The sequence below is a fragment of the Littorina saxatilis genome, linkage group LG16 (assembly GCF_037325665.1).
Source record: "Littorina saxatilis isolate snail1 linkage group LG16, US_GU_Lsax_2.0, whole genome shotgun sequence".
In the NCBI taxonomy this organism is placed as follows: domain Eukaryota; kingdom Metazoa; phylum Mollusca; class Gastropoda; order Littorinimorpha; family Littorinidae; genus Littorina; species Littorina saxatilis.
This window is the reverse complement of record NC_090260.1, coordinates 7,488,787-7,508,660: the sequence shown is the minus strand read 5'-3', so window position 1 is coordinate 7,508,660 and position 19,874 is coordinate 7,488,787. Positions and strand designations below refer to the sequence as shown.

Here is a 19,874-nt window from a genome sequence, read left to right as displayed (position 1 = left end):
CCACATTGGTGTTATCAACTTGAACAGAGCGGGTGTCGGTACAAACCACATTGGTGTTATCAACTTGAACAGAGAGGGTCTGGGTACAAACCACATTGGTGTAATCAACTTGAACAGAGCGGGTCTGGGTACAAACCACATTGGTGTTATCAACTTGAACAGAGCGGGTGTCAGTACAAACCACATTGGTGTTATCGACTTGAACAGAGCGGGTCTGGGTACAAACCACATTGGTGTTATCAACTTGAACAGAGTGGGTCTCAGTACAAACCACATTGGTGTTATCAACTTGAACAGAGCGGGTCTCTGTACAAACCACATTGGTGGTATCAACTTGAACAGAGCGGGTCTGGGTACAAACCACATTGGTGTTATCAACTTGAACAGAGCGGGTCTGGGTACAAACCACATTGGTGTTATCAACTTGAACAGAGCGGGTCTGGGTACAAACCACATTGGTGTTATCAACTTGAACAGAGCGGGTGTCGGTACAAACCACATTGGTGTTATCAACTTGAACAGAGCATGTCTCGGTACAAACCACATTGGTGTTATCAACTTGAACAGAGAGGGTCTGGGTACAAACCACATTGGTGTTATCAACTTGAACAGAGCGGGTCTGGGTACAAACCACATTGGTGTTATCAACTTGAACAGAGCGGGTCTGGGTACAAACCACATTGGTGTTATCAACTTGAACAGAGCGGGTCTGGGTACAAACCACATTGGTGTTATCAACTTGAACAGAGCGGGTCTGGGTACAAACCACATTGGTGTTATCAACTTGAACAGAGCGGGTCTCAGTACAAACCACATTGGTGGTATCAACTTGAACAGAGCGGGTCTCAGTACAAACCACATTGGTGTACTTGAACAGAGTGGGTCTCAGTACAAACCACATTGGTGTTATCAACTTGAACAGAGTGGGTCTGGGTACAAACCACATTGGTGTAATCAACTTAAACAGAGCGGGTCTGGGTACAAACCACATTGGTGTTATCAACTTGAACAGAGCGGGTCTCTGTACAAACCACATTGGTGTTATCAACTTGAACAGAGCGGGTCTGGGTACAAACCACATTGGTGTTATCAACTTGAACAGAGCGGGTGTCGGTACAAACCACATTGGTGTTATCAACTTGAACAGAGCGGGTCTGGGTACAAACCACATTGGTGTTATCAACTTGAACAGAGTGGGTCTCAGTACAAACCACATTGGTGTTATCAACTTGAACAGAGCGGGTCTCTGTACAAACCACATTGGTGTTATCAACTTGAACAGAGCGGGTCTGGGTACAATTACAAACCACATTGGTGTTATCAACTTGAACAGAGCGGGTCTGGGTACAAACCACATTGGTGTTATCAACTTGAACAGAGCGGGTCTGGGTACAAACCACATTGGTGGTATCAACTTGAACAGAGCGGGTGTCGGTACAAACCACATTGGTGGTATCAACTTGAACAGAGCAAGTCTGGGTACAAACCACATTGGTGTTATCAACTTGAACAGAGTGGGTCTGGGTACAAACCACATTGGTGTTATCAACTTGAACAGAGCGGGTCTGGGTACAAACCACATTGGTGTTATCAACTTGAACAGAGCGGGTCTCTGTACAAACCACATTGGTGTTATCAACTTGAAGAGAGCGGGTCAGGGTACAAACCACATTGGTGTTATCAACTTGAACAGAGCGGGTCTGGGTACAAACCACATTGGTGTTATCAACTTGAACAGAGCGGGTCTCAGTACAAACCACATTGGTGGTATCAACTTGAACAGAGCGGGTCTCAGTACAAACCACATTGGTGTACTTGAACAGAGTGGGTCTCAGTACAAACCACATTGGTGTTATCAACTTGAACAGAGTGGGTCTGGGTACAAACCACATTGGTGTAATCAACTTGAACAGAGCGGGTCTGGGTACAAACCACATTGGTGTAATCAACTTAAACAGAGCGGGTCTGGGTACAAACCACATTGGTGTTATCAACTTGAACAGAGCGGGTCTGAGTACAAACCACATTGGTGGTATCAACTTGAACAGAGCGGGTCTGAGTACAAACCACATTGGTGTTATCAACTTGAACAGAGTGGGTCTCAGTACAAACCACATTGGTGTTATCAACTTGAACAGAGTGGGTCTCAGTACAAACCACATTGGTGTTATCAACTTGAACAGAGCGGGTCTGGGTACAAACCACATTGGTGTTATCAACTTGAACAGAGCGGGTCTCTGTACAAACCACATTGATGATTGGTGGTATCAACTTGAACAGAGCGGATCTGGGTACAAACCACATTGGTGGTATCAACTTGAACAGAGCGGGTGTCGGTACAAACCACATTGGTGTTATCAACTTGAACAGAGCGGGTCTAGTCTGGGTACAAACCACATTGGTGTAATCAACTTGAACAGAGCGGGTCTGGGTACAAACCACATTGGTGTTATCAACTTGAACAGAGCGGGTGTCAGTACAAACCACATTGGTGTTATCAACTTGAACAGAGAGGGTCTGGGTACAAACCACATTGGTGTTATCAACTTGAACAGAGCGGGTCTGGGTACAAACCACATTGGTGGTATCAACTTGAACAGAGCGGGTCTCTGTACAAACCACATTGGTGTTATCAACTTGAACAGAGCGGGTCTCTGTACAAACCACATTGGTGGTATCAACTTGAACAGAGCGGGTCTGGGTACAAACCACATTGGTGTTATCAACTTGAACAGAGCGGGTCTCTGTACAAACCACATTGATGGGTTAGGGTTAGGGTTAGGGTTAGGGTTCAACTTGAACAGAGCGGGTGTCGGTACAAACCACATTGGTGTTATCAACTTGAACAGAGCGGGTGTCAGTACAAACCACATTGGTGTTATCAACTTGAACAGAGCGGGTCTGGGTACAAACCACATTGGTGTTATCAACTTGAACAGAGCGGGTCTCTGTACAAACCACATTGGTGGTATCAACTTGAACAGAGCGGATCTGGGTACAAACCACATTGGTGGTATCATAATGCACACCGTGCGTAATGAAGTAATCGTCTGTTGGTTTCCATACAGAATACACAAGTACATACACTTGGCTGTAAGATGAGGAAATATCCTGCTGGATCTCTAACAACCCAAGTTTGAGGAGTAAATCCAGCGATATGATAAAGAGAACTTTTGTGAAGAGCTTACAGAGCTGCCAAAAGTTGTGCCAGTTTTGGAACTCCCTAACATTTTGCTGAGGTGGTTTAAAAATTAAAACTGGGGAAAAACATATATTCTCAGTGTGTAATTGTTTTGTAAACAAGTCACCAGGACCACAGGAGCTTGTAGTTGTATCAAAGCGCCGGTCGATCATAACTTACTCCTTAATCCTAACTGTACCTTACTACTACTATTCACTGCACTAAGAGTAGTGAGACCAGGTCTAAGAGTAGTAAGACCAGGTCTAAGAGTAGTGAGACCAGGTCTAAGAGTAGTAAGACCAGGTCTAAGAGTAGTGAGACCAGGTCTAAGAGTAGTAAGACCAGGTCTAAGAGTAGTAAGACCAGGTCTAAGAGTAGTGAGACCAGGTCTAAGAGTAGTAAGACCAGGTCTAAGAGTAGTGAGACCAGGTCTAAGAGTAGTGAGACCAGGTCAAAGAGTAGTAAGACCAGGTTTAAGAGTAGTAAGACCAGGTCAAAGAGTAGTAAGACCAGGTCAAAGAGTAGTAAGACCAGGTTTAAGAGTAGTAAGACCAGGTCTAAGAGTAGTAAGACCAGGTCTAAGAGTAACAAGTCGCGTAAGGCGAAAATACAATATTTAGTCAAGTAGCTGTCGAACTCACAGAATGAAACTGAACGCAATGCCATTTTTCAGCAAGACCGTATACTCGTAGCATCGTCAGTCCACCGCTCATGGCAAAGGCAGTGAAATTGACAAGAAGAGCGGTGTAGTAGTTGCGGTAAGAAGGATAGCACGCTTTTCTGTACCTCTCTTTGTTTTAACTTTCTGAGCGTGTTTTTAATCCAAACATATCATATCTATATGTTTTTGGAATCAGGAACCGACAAGGAATAAGATGAAAGTGTTTTTAAATTGATTTGGACAATTTAATTTTGATAATAATTTTTATATATTTAATTTTCAGAGCTTGTTTTTAATCCGAATATAACATATTTATATGTTTTTGGAATCAGCAAATGATGGAGAATAAGATAAACGTAAATTTGGATCATTTTATAAATTTTTATTTTTTTTTACAATTTTCAGATTTTTAATGACCAAAGTCATTAATTAATTTTTAAGCCACCAAGCTGAAATGCAATACCGAAGTCCGGGCTTCGTCGAAGATTACTTGACCAAAATTTGAACCAATTTGGTTGAAAAATGAGGGCGTGACAGTGCCGCCTCAACTTTCACGAAAAGCCGGATATGACGTCATCAAAGACATTTATCAAAAAAAGGAAAAAAACGTTCGGGGATTTCATACCCAGGAACTCTCATGTCAAATTTCATAAAGATCGGTCCAGTAGTTTAGTCTGAATCGCTCTACACACACACACACACACAGACAGACACACACACACACACACACACACACACACACGCACATACACCACGACCCTCTTTTCGATTCCCCCTCGATGTTAAAATATTTAGTCAAAACTTGACTAAATATAAAAAGAAAGCCCTCAGCTAACAAGCATAATTCATTTCCTTCTCTTAGTTCATATTCCTGGGAAAAAAAGATTGGTTTAATTACATTACGGATGAATGTTAATCAGCACTTAAAGCACTAATCTAATGAATCCCCGGTCTCAAGTACACTTAATTCCAGTGCAGACCATAGCACTTTGTCGGGCCTAACTGAAGCCACGCTCACTGTAACATCACTGTAACATCTTTGTAACATCACTGTAACATGTAGAGTGAAGGGTACCATTCTTTTTGTCAAGTAATGCACAATGCCATCGACCTGTCATGATGCGTGTTTCTTTCAGGCGAGACATGCTTGCGCCTAGCCGCTCACGGAGCTAGGAAGCGAGAGTGTATATGAAACGGTTTGATGGCTAGCTACGCAAGAATTAAACAGCATCTTTCCACTTGATCACAAACCTCAACTCTACACACTGGCTGACTTCTGTGCAGACTGGGGCCAGTGGGGGTATATATACTTTTGCTCAATGTTTTTCTGAATCAGACCCATACAATTGTACACTTATCTGAGATACAGTGGAACACCTTTTAACTTTTAAGACCTCCAAAAATCTGACAAAAATGAGGTCTTAAAAAGGAGGGAGTCTTAAAATGGGGGTACATTTACACGGGTTGTGAACAGAAAGTCTGAAAAAATGAGGTCTTGAAATGGAGGGTCTTAAAAAGGGGGTACCGGGTGCTAGTGTAATCAATAACAAGGGGGGCCCGGGTAGCTCAGGTGGTAGAGCACTGGACTTGTGATTGAAAGGTCGCTGGTTCGAATCCGGGCCGGGATGGACACAGGTCAACCTTATGTGCAGACCCAGAGACGGTATCCATGTCCCACCCCCGTGTCACCACAGTGGCACGTAAAAGACCTCGGTCATTCTGCCAAAAGTGCAGATGGCTGATACCACCTAAACACGCATACACTTGTGTATCTCATCTAAAGTCGGGTTAAAACCCGGGAACATGCCCCTAATGGCTTTGCCGTGAGGGCGTCAAACTTGAATTTCTCTCAATCAATAACACTCCTCCTCTACACAGCCAGAGGCCAGGCGCTGAGTCCTGGTATGTGTCCAAGGGGAGATGTGCTCTTATCCCCTTCTTCTTCTTCTTCTTCTTCTGCGTTCATGGGCTGAAACTCCCACGCACACTTGTGTTTTTTGCACGAGTGGGGGTTTACGTGTATGACCGTTTTTACCCCGCCATACGCCACTTTCGGGGAAGCATGCTGGGTATTTTCGTGTTTCTATAACCCACCGAACTCTGACAAGTGACATGGATTACAGGATCTTTTCCGTGCGCACTTGACTTGGTCTTGTGCTTGCGTGTACACACGAAGGGGGATAAGGCACTAGCAGGTCAGCACATAAGTTGGTTTAAGCGTGTTTTTATTAATTTCTTGTATACATGTTATAAATGTCAGTAACAACATTAAGAACGTTAACAAGCAGACTGCTTATGGACACGTTCTAAAACTGATAGTGATAATCAATACACATTCTGATAACAAGACATGGCGAACAAGTGATAACTTCAACCCTTTTCTTTCAAAATATTTCATAAGTTGGCCTGGGAGATCGGAAAAATCTCCACCCTTAACCCACCAGGCAGCCGCGGCCGGGATTCGAACTCACGACCTTCCGATTAGGAGGCCACTGCGCCACTTCGCCCGTCAATTATCCCGTGTCAAAAACAACAACACCCTGAACATGAAGGAACTGGTGTCCTTCCACGTAAGGCAAAAAAATAAAATAGTTTGTTTACGGTAACATAGGCCCAAAAAATAGGGTCGGTAGGTCGGGATTTTTTTTTTTTTTCCAAAAAACCATATTTTTACGTTATTTTGCAAGAAAAACAAAAGATTTTTTTTTTTTTTCCCAAATGCCAAAAAAAAGTCTAGGGTCGCGCGAAAAAAATAGGGTCGGTCGGGTTACCGTAAACAGACCTATTTTTTGTTTGGCCTAAACAATGACAGTTTACAAAAAGTTATGACATGGGCACAGTGTAAAATCAGCATTGCACTTAGCATCCTTCATTGATTAAATCAAATCTACAGTATGCCTATAACTTGTAACCCGCATAACGTCATAATATGCCTAACTTGTAACCCGCATAACGTCATAATATTGAATCTAATTATGATTTTCTCAGACAACTATAGGGAACAAAGTGACTTAAACTACATGTACTAGGTATGTTACATGTCAAAATACTGAACAAAAATTTAATAAAGATTTATTTTTGTTTTAAAGATTGGGCCTAAAAAAAAATAGGTGTGGTTACGGTAACCCGACCTACCCTATTTTTAAGGGCCGACCCTATAACTTTTTATTACATTTGTCAAAAAAACCAAAAAAAACCCAAGAAAACGAGTGCAGAAAACGCAATGAAAGCGAAAACGACCGAGTCGCACACTTATTTCCCTGTCAAGTAGGTTTAATTTGTACACATCAGAAAAAAAGTTTAAAAAAAAAAAAGTGATTGCCTATCTACCTACCCTATTTTTTTGGGCTATGTTACCTTAACCACACCTATTTTTTGTTTTGGCCTTGGGAAAAAAATGTGATATATATATATATATGTACAGTGTCATGAAAATCTGTTGGACAGTTTTGTCAGAATCGCTGTACACCCACACACCACACACATATATATACACACACATCACACACACACACACATATTCCACTTCATAATAATATTAATATAATAATAATTATAATACGAGAATACGCGCACATATCTCCCCATAAGGTGACTCATATTACACGGATACACAAACACACACACATTGCACACACAAATACAAACACACACACGGACACACACACACACACTGACACAGCCATGACTGATAAGTTCATGTCAAAATGTCAATAGATGTCAATGGATGTCAAAATGTCAATGGATGTCAATATTCAAAACTCTCACCCAAAAAGCCTCTGAGTAGTGAGTCAGGCGTGTCATGGTGTCAGTTGGCCGATAACAACACCATCAACAAGTCAACACAGTGACACAACGCTCGCCTCCTAGCACAGCTGTACACGTTTTCCTCTCTTTTCTCTTCTTCTGTTGACACGGGAGTCGACCAACACACAGAGGCACCACCACCACTTGTCAAGCAGATATAACGGGACGGACAAAGTTAGTCTACGGTCGTGCACTGCTCGACTTGCGCAAAGTGAGGAATAGAGTCAGAGAGGCGGATCTGTCTTCAACGCTGGTCACGCGTAATGTGCGTACAACTTCCCTGTTCTCTCGTATACCACTACAAATAACTCATCACAATATTACGAGGGTCTCTCGGGTACTGACTGAGAACTACACGGAAGTTTGTTCAGCACATCGCAAGTCAAACACATTTTTCGTCGTGGGTGATGTCCCTTGTCATGTTTGGATTTGTTCAGCCTTCGGTGCTAGACTCGGCTTTCTTTCTGCCTTCTTTCGCTTCCACTTCGTATACATGGTGAAAGTAATCACATTAATTTTCATCCGCAGGCTGAACTTATTAATTCGCTCGAAAAGAACGGTCTACGAATAGGTGGGGTAATTAAATTCAGTAGTTTGCTTTTTGTCTTTCTTAATCAAAAAACAAGAAAGGCCGGTAAATTTTTGGATTTTTTTGGTTTTTCTTTTTAGTAATTTACATTATTTTAGTAAAATTGTGACTAAATGTTTTAACATAGTTTTCTTTTCCGATGTTTCAGCTCGCTCCACTCACACCGGCAGTCTGGCCAATCAAATAGTGACGATGTTCGAACGCAACTGTTCGGTTTGTGTAGGTCAGTTGTGAAAGAGCCAATTCCACTGGCCTGTGGATTGTTTGTGTCACAACAAGCAAGGCTATTCAATCGTTCACAACCCTCTCACACCTGGCACAGTTATTTGTGAAATGTGTATAATTACTGCAGCATATAAAGAAGGGTCACGGGTGAGAGACCATATATGATATATAATTGTAAACGTGCTCGGGGTGAATATGTACCATTTCACTTGTATTAACTTGAAAAGGCCGGTGTCACGAACTGAAACCTCTGCAGAACAATCCTTCTCATTGCGGTCAATGCTCATGCGCCAATCTTGGACTTAGAAAATGCGACCCTTTGACCGAACGAATGCATGAGTTAGGGTTAGGGTTAGGATAGTACCATTGTTTTACTGCTGACACAACTATTAACTTACTGCATCTGGAACTATGGAACACAAGTTGTTTTACTGCTGACACAACTATTAACTTACTGCATCTGGAACTATGGAACACAAGTTGTTTTACTGCTGACATAACTATTAACTTCAGTACTGCATCTGGAACTATGGAACACAAGTTGTTTTACTGTTGACACAACTATTAACTTACTGCATCTGGAACTATGGAACACAAGTTGTTTTACTGTTGACACAACTATTAACTTACTGCATCTGGAACTATGGAACACAAGTTGTTTTACTGTTGACACAACTATTAACTTACTGCATCTGGAACTATGGAACACAAGTTGTTTTACTGCTGACACAACTATTAACTTACTGCATCTGGAACTATGGAACACAAGACGAAAACACACACTCACATGAGACAAGTAAGTAGTGTTCTTGGAAATGCTCTGCGCACGGTCGGTATGACGTACACACACACACACACACACACACACACACACACACACACACACACACACACACACACACACACAAACACACACACACTGGACACACATACACACACACACAAACTCACACTGACCGTGACACACACCGCACATACGCGCACACACACCACACACACCCTCGCACACACACACATTCACTCACACACAAACACAAACACACACTAACACACAAATACACACAGCCACACACACATACACACACAATCTCTCTCTCTCTCTCTCTCTCTCTCTCTCTCTCTCTCTCTCTCACTCTCACACACGCACACACACACACCGTGCACACACACACATACTCACACACACACACTCACACACACACACACACCGTGCACACACACACACACACACACACACACACACACGGCACACACACACACACACACACACTGGCACGCACACACATGTACACACACCTCCCTCTCTATTCCCAGTCTCACACAAGGAACTTAGTCGATAAATATCGACAGGGGGCCGACAAATGGTTTAAATGGGAAATGTGTGTATATGGGTGTGGGTTTGAAACAAACAAACAAACCAACCCTTGTGAACCCCGGGCCGCAGGCCTTCGATGTAGTGATTGAAAAAAAAGGATGTTCTCAAATGGTTCAATTCTCATTTGGTCTGATTCTCAAATGGTACCGGTATACTCCCCCCCCCCCCCCCTGGCCGCAGGCCTAGGAGTAAAATTTTATAGACACTGACCTTCTTCCCAGGGGTCATTGACCCAGTTTTAGCTATGAGAGGTGGTTCGCCCAGAGGCTGTAGAGTATACTGGGGCGGTCTCTTTGATGTCTTGAGAGGAAACTTGGCCAGGGTAGTACATGCACCAGAACTGGTGGACACCAAGGACAAACATGAAATCGAAGCAGTTTGCTTTCAGAGAGAACGGTTGTCAGCAACTCAAACTTCTCTGTTTTCTTTTTTTTTTTAAATCTGACTTTCTTTGTGGCCCCCTGACTCCGCCCCCTCCCTCTGTAAGGACCCCCCTCCACAAGGACCGATTTTTGTCAACATTTTAAAGGTCGCTAGAGAGGGGTTCCACTGTATGACCTAACCGCTGCTGGCAGACGGCCTCAATCTTCACGCGCAAAGACGAGATTAATAGGTGCTCGGTTTTGGTATTTTGAATTACATTACATTAAACCTTTGTTGGGTTTCATGGTCATGGCAACAGCCATAATAATATTACATGATGTATAATATCATATTTCAGCATATGTGAATTACATGTCATCATACTAAACTGTCATACATTTTTATTCCTACATTATTCTGATTGATCACAACCAAACCTACTATCATTGGACACATCCAAATGCAAGCGCCTGTTCTTGACAATTTCTCTCTGATCTAAATATAAAATCAGTGCAATTTCCTGGGTCGGGCTTTGCCACAGACACTCACTGTGCGCGCCTTCGTGAGCGAGGCTGGTACTACATATTGTTCATACGAAATGACAAACACAGGTTACAAGCGATAACGCGCAAAAGTACTGGTTTATTATTTTACATCTGACACTAGGGATCAGTAATGTATATATATCGTTACAGTACCACGTATTGCGGTAAAAAACTTATGAACAGAAAGAAAAAGAGAAAAGAAAACAAATTATTAGACATGGCAAAAGTATCAAATGCATTAACAAGACACGAGAAGTAAATACAAGAAAAATAAACAATCACAAGACAGGCGAAGACAAACAGACAAGAAAGTTACAAATACCAAACACTCGTTGGTTAGTCCTTCAACAACAATAAAGAATTACGTTCCATACGTTCAACAACAATAAAGAATTACGTTCCGTACGTTCAACAATACCATAAGCACTAAGAATACTCAAGAAACTTAGCATACATACGTTTAAAACCAAAATGGCTACTTTCAGAAAAATACAAAACGTTGACTCATCAGGCCAGGAATACAAAGCAAACTGTCAGTGTCATACCAAAAAGTCTCCTAACGACAATGTTCCTGCGTTAATCAAAGTCACAAACAAGATATTTACTCATCCACTTTCCCTCAATAACGTTACAAGAAATAAGCCCGTTTACAAACGATCACCACAGACCGCAAGCTTCTTTTACCTAAATTCTTTTAACGTAAGGCTGAAAAAGTCGGAGAAAACGTTTCACTTCGAACTTCGTTAACCACAGAAAACACAAGTTATCATTATAAACATTAGCGACTTTCTAGCGTCTACAAAACATTGCTGTACGTTCACAACACTAGAACAGTTGAACACACAATAAAGAAACACTACAACAAGTCAGACTTTCAACTCACGTTATACATAAACAACTCACAAAGTCATTACAAAATGGCGACCAAAACACAACACAAACAAGTAACAACAAAATTACCTTATGCGCTGTGTGGGTTGACCAGCAGTACCAAAAACGTGTTGCCTCACAAACGAAGGGCACAAAACGATTCACACTTGAGAAACAACTGTCTCCAAGAACATTACGTTGACGTTAAAACATAAGAAACACTCCGTTGGTTCACTTGATAACCTTCATACGTTTACATCAAAACCAAACGCTTCCTAAAACCCTCAGATCGACTGACGAGACAGGAGTCAAGCAGCGGTATTTATGGAAACAAAAACCTAACATGGAATAGTTATTCAAAAGTCAAAGGTCACCGGATTGACCAACCAACAACATTCCTAAGACAGAATCGGGTGAAACTACTATTTTACAACCAATCAGTAACCGATCACGCACTCCGTGCATGCTCAAAACTTAAAACGGTATATTTAACAGAAAGAACATCAAGGAACTAGCTGACATCACAAAGCTAAAAACACGTGAGTCACACGTATTCTAAAACTTGCAACGCAGATTCGCAGGGCTCACCTCAAAATCAAAACACGGAAAATAGCACGTGAATCTCACGGTGTTCTAAGACTAAACGACGCAGTTTGTGACGCTCCGACCAAAACCAGGTCACAACAACTGAACAAGGAGCACGTGAATTTCACGTAAAAATATTAACGCTCCACAAAACGGGTCACAACAAGGTGCCACGATAAAAACACGGTTTACTTCTTTTTACATCGTGCAATGACTTGAGCAAACGTAATTACAACAAAAAGTAGGTGAATGCATGCCACATCGGCATGCACACTCCCACCGGAAATTATATTAATATAATTTACTTCAAAAACCTTTGTACAAACATGTTCCTTATATCAAAAGAAGAATAACACAGATTTAGACATTTCAAATTTACAACTCAAAATCATTGTGTTACAAGACATTTACACAACAATATTATGGTTCAATCACTTTCAGTGTCTCAACACATCTCGTTTCAACTAAAAGCCACTAGTCATTTACTCGACGGCATAAAAAACGCACCACTTAAATCATAAATGTCCGTTACATCATCTGGTATAAAAACAAACCGCAACTGTCAAATTGGAAAAACACTCCAAAGTTCATTGTTCTTTCAAGTTTGCTTACACAGCTTTGTCTTTGTGATTTTCACAATCTACTAACACAGTCATTTTGTGAATCGGTCGCTCTAATATGCGACTATCACCAGTGGGACGGCCGTGATTGTCTAGAGCCTTTGTTCCAACATGCACTTTCACTCGTCTGACCAGTCCATCAGATCCAGGCATCACTTCGACTACACGAGCCATGCACCACTCTGATCTGCACGAGTTCTGGTCATGCAAGACAACAACATCTCCCACCTGTACGTTTGCCTGGGGACGTTGCCAGACACGACGTTTCTGCAAAAGTGAAAGGTACTGGCTCTTCCATAGCAGCCAGAATTCGTCTGCCATCCGCTGGACACAGCGCCAACGTTTCCTGGCGTACAAGTCTGGTACTTCAAACACACCAGGGGGCGGAAGGATGGCACCTGACTTCATGGTAAGGACGTGGTTGGGGGTCAAAGGGCGTGGTCCATCTGCCGATTCCAATGACTCGACAGACAGTGGTCGACTGTTCACGATGGCCATCACCTCGTATAGGAACGTACGAAGTGATGAGGTAGTGAGACGCTGGCCTGATCTTCTGAGAAGACCATTCAGGATGCTGCGTATCGTTCGGATCTGACGCTCCCAAACGCCACCCATGTGACTAGCTGCAGGGGGGTTGAACCTGAACTCACATTTGCTTTCCAGCATCTTTGATGTCAGTCGTTCAGAGTCCATCTCTTTCCATGCCAGTTTGAACTCATTGCATGCACCTACAAAGTTCGTTCCTTTGTCACACCGAATGCGTGATATGTTTCCTCGCATGGAGACAACAATGCGTAGGGCGTTGATGAAGGAATCACTTGACATGTCATCCAGGGTTTCAATGTGGATTGCCCTAGAGGCAAAATACGTCACGATCAGCCCGTACAAGATTAATGTCATGAACTTGACGCAGTCATCACGGTACCCTTGTTTTTTCTGGCGTTTCAGGCCCTTCAGATGCTTGACTGCGGCACCTCTGTTGTCGGGGAGGGACGGTTTCTCTGGTCGAAATGGTAAGGGCATCTCGTAGTGACCAGCTTCGTTGATCTTCACGTTTTCCTTCACGATCTTCGCAAACTTTACATCGTCCTGGGACATGGATCCTGAGTCACTTGCAAAGTCTCTTTCCATAACATGTAATGGGTCAGTACACGAGACTTCGTCCACCTGTACCTTGTAGACGTGAGCTACACGTTCTTCTTCCCTCGATCCTGGCTTGACGATGACGCGCATGGACGAGGCTATGCCATCAAAGGCGACGGAATGCGGTGCCTTGCCGACGATGCTCCAACCTAACTTAGTCTCTACTGCGAATGGCAGTCCTTGGACAACGTTTAGGGGCATGAGGGCTTCAGCGCAGTCGTAGCCAATGAGGAGGCCTGCTTCGCAGTCAGGGTACAAGGGGGGCAGTTTAGGAGACAGGTGTTGGAGATGTGGGTAAGCTTTGACAGTCTCTGAGGTGGGGATATGAGTGGGGTCAACGGTCAGATAAGGTCGTGAGATGGCAGAAGGGAGCCTGACAAACTCACAGGAGGTAGGAGAGCGGACACGCAATCCAGAGTACTTCCTGCCGGAGACCACAGCATTGTCCTCAGTCAGTGTGGAGACCCTGAGTGTAGTCGGCTGCGATTTGGCTTTAACTTCTTCAGCCACTGACTGCACTACAAAAGTGGCGTTGGACATAGTGTCCAGTAGTGCGTACGTCAGCACTTCTACGTTGGGGTTAGAGTCACTGGAAACGAGAACGGGAACGATCATAGACGTGAAACCGATGCTGTTTTCCTCGCTGGCCTTAAGAGCAGACACCGTAGGGGTCGACGATGACAGTGGCTCTTGAACGTCAGCAGCAGAGGTACGGTAATTGTTCTTGTGTTCACTCGCCCCTTTGTTTTCACTCATACTGTTCTGATACTTGAAATTGTCATCATGAAGACAAGTGGGATGAGCCTTCTTGCACTTCTTGCACGTCTGTTTCTGCATACATTGACGGCTCTGGTGATCCTTACTTCTGAGACATCCGTAGCAGATACGGTTCTTGAACAGAAAATCTCGTATCTCAACCAGAGGCTTCACTATGAGTTCCTTACATGTCCCAGCGTCATGGTCCGGAAGTTGACAGTGCAGACATGCGGTGACATCCTCTGTCAGGGTTGACAGGTTCGTTGTGAACTTTCTTGGTGTCCCCGATGCACTTGTCAAGCCGAAAACAGGGTCGTTAGAAATGTCTGCTTCGAGAGTAACGAACGACACGAGTTCATTGAACAGAGGATACCTCTTCTTTTCAACCTTAGTTCGAGCAACTGTTCTAGACCATCTGTGACTCATCCAGTCTGGGAGCTTTCCGACGATCTTCCGTAGGTACTGGGCATCATCCAGGATGCTCAGTCCACCAACTTCCTGGGCAGCAACGGAACATTGCTGCAAGAAATCGGCCAGACTTCTGAGTCCCTTGGGATCCTTGCTTTTGACTGGGGTCCATTCGTCCAGCTTGGTCCGGAAAGCTTGCGAAACGACGTATGAGTTGCCGAACCGATTTTCCAGCACTTCCATGGCTCTCTCGTAGGCATCACCTTCTCTCAGCAGAAAGAAGCCGGTCACGGCCTCCTTTGCTTGACCTCCGATGTACCGTTGCAGATACAATAACTTCTCACTGCTGGTTATGTTCTGTCTCTCGATGAGGAACGAAAACGACGACCTCCAAATTGGATATTGGAGAGGGTCACCAACAAAAATGCACGGCTCCTGCATCGGCAAACGGTTGATCATCAGAGCGTCTGATAGGGTTTTGGCGAGAGAGTCCATAGGAGTGTCCTGCTTGGCAGGAGTAGCAAGTGGACGTTGGTAGTACGCAGACGGGGGGTAGGAGACAAATGGACGATCTGCATGACATTCCTTGTCAAAGTTCATGTACGCAGGGGGCCTTGCGTTTTCGTTTCCCCAAATAACTTTGGGGGTGGTCTGATGTGGGTCCAGGAATGTGGGCACGAAAGGCTCTGGTTTGGGATGTAGGTGGGTATCATAGGGGAAACAGGGTGGGGTAACTTGAAAACGTCTGTGGTCCATGCGTTGGTGACGTTCTTCTGGGAAGTAGGTGTGTCGTTCTTGCGTCTCATCACCTTCCCTTGTCTCTGGTAGGTGATAGGACCAACCTGTGTGGTCGAGATCAGGCGGGCGAGAGCCTGTGACGCTTGTCGTTGAGTGTCCAACGTTGTGCAGAGGCGGCTGACCAGCGTACGCACCGAGAGGGTGCTGCAGTGTGGTCAGCAGCGCTGTAGGCCGCATGGAGGATGTAGTTGCAGCCGTCGTGTAGTTGGGTGTGAAGGGCTCCTGACGGACGAAAGGAGCGCTCGTTCCGGCGTGATGGGGGGCGTTGACATCCTCTCTACGTTGAGGTCCGTACGCCTCATAGGTGGCGTTGTTGGTAGTAGCGGCGCTTGTAGAGGCGCTGACTCCAACGACGAGGTCCACGACAGGTAACGCGTGCTGTCGTGGCTCAGTCGTTGTGGTTCCTGCGACGAAGTTGGTGACAGCAGCGTTGACAGTAGAGATGTCACGGGTGCTGGCGGCGTTGCAGACAGGAACAGACGTGACGTCCAAGGCTGGCTGGTGTGTCCCTTGATCAGCAATGGAGGCAGCTTGGCAGACAGGAACAGACGCGGCGTCCAAGGCTGGCTGGTGTGTCCCTTGGTCAGCAATGACGGCAGCACCTGTCCCTATTCCTATCGCTGTTTGTTCATTGTTTAGAGGAGGGGCTACAAGACTATACAAGGGAACGAAAGGACGAGGGTGGAACCTAGTGTTCAACAAATCAACTGACGGTAGATCAGGGAGATCCTGCTGAACGGATTCACCTTGTTCCAATACTTGTAACATAGCTTGTTGTTCTCTTAAGCTAATTTTCAATTCGGTGGACTGAATTTGTCTCAAAGCCTTTTTCTGTTTAATATCTTCAAGAGCTGCTTCAGCTGCGTCTTCGGCCTGTCTAGCTGCTGTTCTCTCAGCTTCCTTAGCCTGCCTAGCTGCTTCTTCGGCCTGCCTAGCTGCGTCCTCAGTCTGCCTAGCTGCTGTTCTCTCAGCATATTGTTGTTGTAAGAGATCCAGTTCACTAAACTGAGCTTCCTTTATTGCGTCACCTTCCACTTTTATGGCCAGGGATGCAGCCTCTAGTTTAAGAGCCAATTTAGTGTCTTCAGAGCTAACACTTTTAGAGCGGAGAGACTCGGCGCGAGAAGCTACTTGGCTACCTGATCTCCTGATACCTGACTTGTGGCTAGCTGACTTGTGGATGGCTGACGTAATGCTAGCTGCTTTATGGCTGGCAGTCTTAACACTGGCTGACTTGTGGGTGGATGACCCAACGCTAGGTGTAACACTGCTATGCCTGGAAGTAGGCTTCTTAGTCACCTGCACGCTAGTCGATTGTCTGTCAAGAGCTCGATCAATGTCAAACATAATGTTCTGAACTGTTCTCTGAACATCATCCCAACTTTCCTGAATGGTTTCACCGCTACCAATACTACGAAGACCTTTCTCTATGTCACCAAGATCCTTGTACATGCTCAAAACAATTTGTTTCTGACTGGTTAACGACTCTTGATTAGGAGTTTCTTGGTTAAGCTCTGTTACTACCTCACCGATTGCTCGTTCCAAGAATGTTCGTTGTCTTGCAAAGTTTCTAGTTTTGATCTCAATCTGGTAATCTCTACCTTTTTCAGTAGGCTTAATGTCACGCCTAGGCCTTTGAGAATGTTCATCTTCATCGCCGTTAATGTCATAACCTGAAGCTTCCAATGGTTTATCTGCTGGAATCTCCTCCATTACAATGTTCGCTTATTCAAAAGCACTAAAAACCTACATAAGGTTTATCTGTTTAAAAAGTAAAATGAATCGATCTGAGGGTCGTTTGGGATAATACACAAAAGTCACAAAAAATGCGCCGGATACGGAGTAGGAAGATCTCTAACCGACAAGTTGATCTATGTCGAACTATGGTTCACTAACACAGTGACAGGTAACAATAAAGTCTTTTGCTGGTTATCAACAGCTACGTTTACGTTCATTGAGCATCAATAACAACAGTTCTTTACATTCACTTGGCTGGACTTCAGCTAAGTTTGTTTACTTTAGCTAAAGTTCTTTCACTGGGCGTCAGCAGCTAAGTTTTTTACTGGACGACAGCAACTAAAGTTTTTTACTGTGCGCGCCTTCGTGAGCGAGGCTGGTACTACATATTGTTCATACGAAATGACAAACACAGGTTACAAGCGATAACGCGCAAAAGTACTGGTTTATTATTTTACATCTGACACTAGGGATCAGTAATGTATATATATCGTTACAGTACCACGTATTGCGGTAAAAAACTTATGAACAGAAAGAAAAAGAGAAAAGAAAACAAATTATTAGACATGGCAAAAGTATCAAATGCATTAACAAGACACGAGAAGTAAATACAAGAAAAATAAACAATCACAAGACAGGCGAAGACAAACAGACAAGAAAGTTACAAATACCAAACACTCGTTGGTTAGTCCTTCAACAACAATAAAGAATTACGTTCCATACGTTCAACAACAATAAAGAATTACGTTCCGTACGTTCAACAATACCATAAGCACTAAGAATACTCAAGAAACTTAGCATACATACGTTTAAAACCAAAATGGCTACTTTCAGAAAAATACAAAACGTTGACTCATCAGGCCAGGAATACAAAGCAAACTGTCAGTGTCATACCAAAAAGTCTCCTAACGACAATGTTCCTGCGTTAATCAAAGTCACAAACAAGATATTTACTCATCCACTTTCCCTCAATAACGTTACAAGAAATAAGCCCGTTTACAAACGATCACCACAGACCGCAAGCTTCTTTTACCTAAATTCTTTTAACGTAAGGCTGAAAAAGTCGGAGAAAACGTTTCACTTCGAACTTCGTTAACCACAGAAAACACAAGTTATCATTATAAACATTAGCGACTTTCTAGCGTCTACAAAACATTGCTGTACGTTCACAACACTAGAACAGTTGAACACACAATAAAGAAACACTACAACAAGTCAGACTTTCAACTCACGTTATACATAAACAACTCACAAAGTCATTACAAAATGGCGACCAAAACACAACACAAACAAGTAACAACAAAATTACCTTATGCGCTGTGTGGGTTGACCAGCAGTACCAAAAACGTGTTGCCTCACAAACGAAGGGCACAAAACGATTCACACTTGAGAAACAACTGTCTCCAAGAACATTACGTTGACGTTAAAACATAAGAAACACTCCGTTGGTTCACTTGATAACCTTCATACGTTTACATCAAAACCAAACGCTTCCTAAAACCCTCAGATCGACTGACGAGACAGGAGTCAAGCAGCGGTATTTATGGAAACAAAAACCTAACATGGAATAGTTATTCAAAAGTCAAAGGTCACCGGATTGACCAACCAACAACATTCCTAAGACAGAATCGGGTGAAACTACTATTTTACAACCAATCAGTAACCGATCACGCACTCCGTGCATGCTCAAAACTTAAAACGGTATATTTAACAGAAAGAACATCAAGGAACTAGCTGACATCACAAAGCTAAAAACACGTGAGTCACACGTATTCTAAAACTTGCAACGCAGATTCGCAGGGCTCACCTCAAAATCAAAACACGGAAAATAGCACGTGAATCTCACGGTGTTCTAAGACTAAACGACGCAGTTTGTGACGCTCCGACCAAAACCAGGTCACAACAACTGAACAAGGAGCACGTGAATTTCACGTAAAAATATTAACGCTCCACAAAACGGGTCACAACAGAGGTGCCACGATAAAAACACGGTTTACTTCTTTTTACATCGTGCAATGACTTGAGCAAGCGTAATTACAACAAAAAGTAGGTGAATGCATGCCACATCGGCATGCACACTCACGGTTTGGCCTGTAGGTAAAATGTACAATGTATTTTCTGATTTGTGCACAAAAGCTTTTTTTCTTTTTTCTTTTTTTTAACATAACAATGTTTAATGTCACTGTATGTTTAAAAGACCATGGTCATATT

At 43.5% G+C, this 19,874-nt stretch overlaps 2 protein-coding genes and 1 long non-coding RNA gene across 3 annotated transcripts in view; all 3 read right to left on the bottom strand.

The window, feature by feature from the left end:
• Positions 1-8,059, bottom strand: part of LOC138950294 (proline-serine-threonine phosphatase-interacting protein 2-like) — a gene marked incomplete at its 3' end in the record, with an annotated part of 56,370 nt that extends 48,311 nt beyond the window's left edge. The window contains 1 exon segment of the mRNA XM_070322041.1: positions 7,611-8,059. Coding sequence (XP_070178142.1) covers positions 7,611-7,646 — 36 coding nt within the window.
• Positions 8,060-10,823: 2,764 nt separating this feature from the next.
• LOC138950293 (uncharacterized) lies at positions 10,824-12,543 on the bottom strand. The gene is made up of 2 exons (XR_011450596.1): positions 11,121-12,543; positions 10,824-11,088 (listed from the first exon to the last, which is right to left on the bottom strand). It is a non-coding gene; the product is annotated as an uncharacterized lncRNA (long non-coding RNA).
• A 191-nt stretch (positions 12,544-12,734) lies between these two features.
• On the bottom strand, positions 12,735-19,625 carry LOC138949833 (uncharacterized). Its single transcript, XM_070321611.1, has 4 exons — positions 18,387-19,625; positions 15,284-18,354; positions 13,108-13,924; positions 12,735-12,738 (listed from the first exon to the last, which is right to left on the bottom strand). Exons 2-4 carry the CDS (start codon positions 17,637-17,639, stop codon positions 12,735-12,737), a joined length of 3,177 nt encoding a protein of 1,058 aa, XP_070177712.1. The 5' UTR covers positions 17,640-18,354; positions 18,387-19,625.
• Between the last annotated feature and the right edge of the window lie 249 nt (positions 19,626-19,874).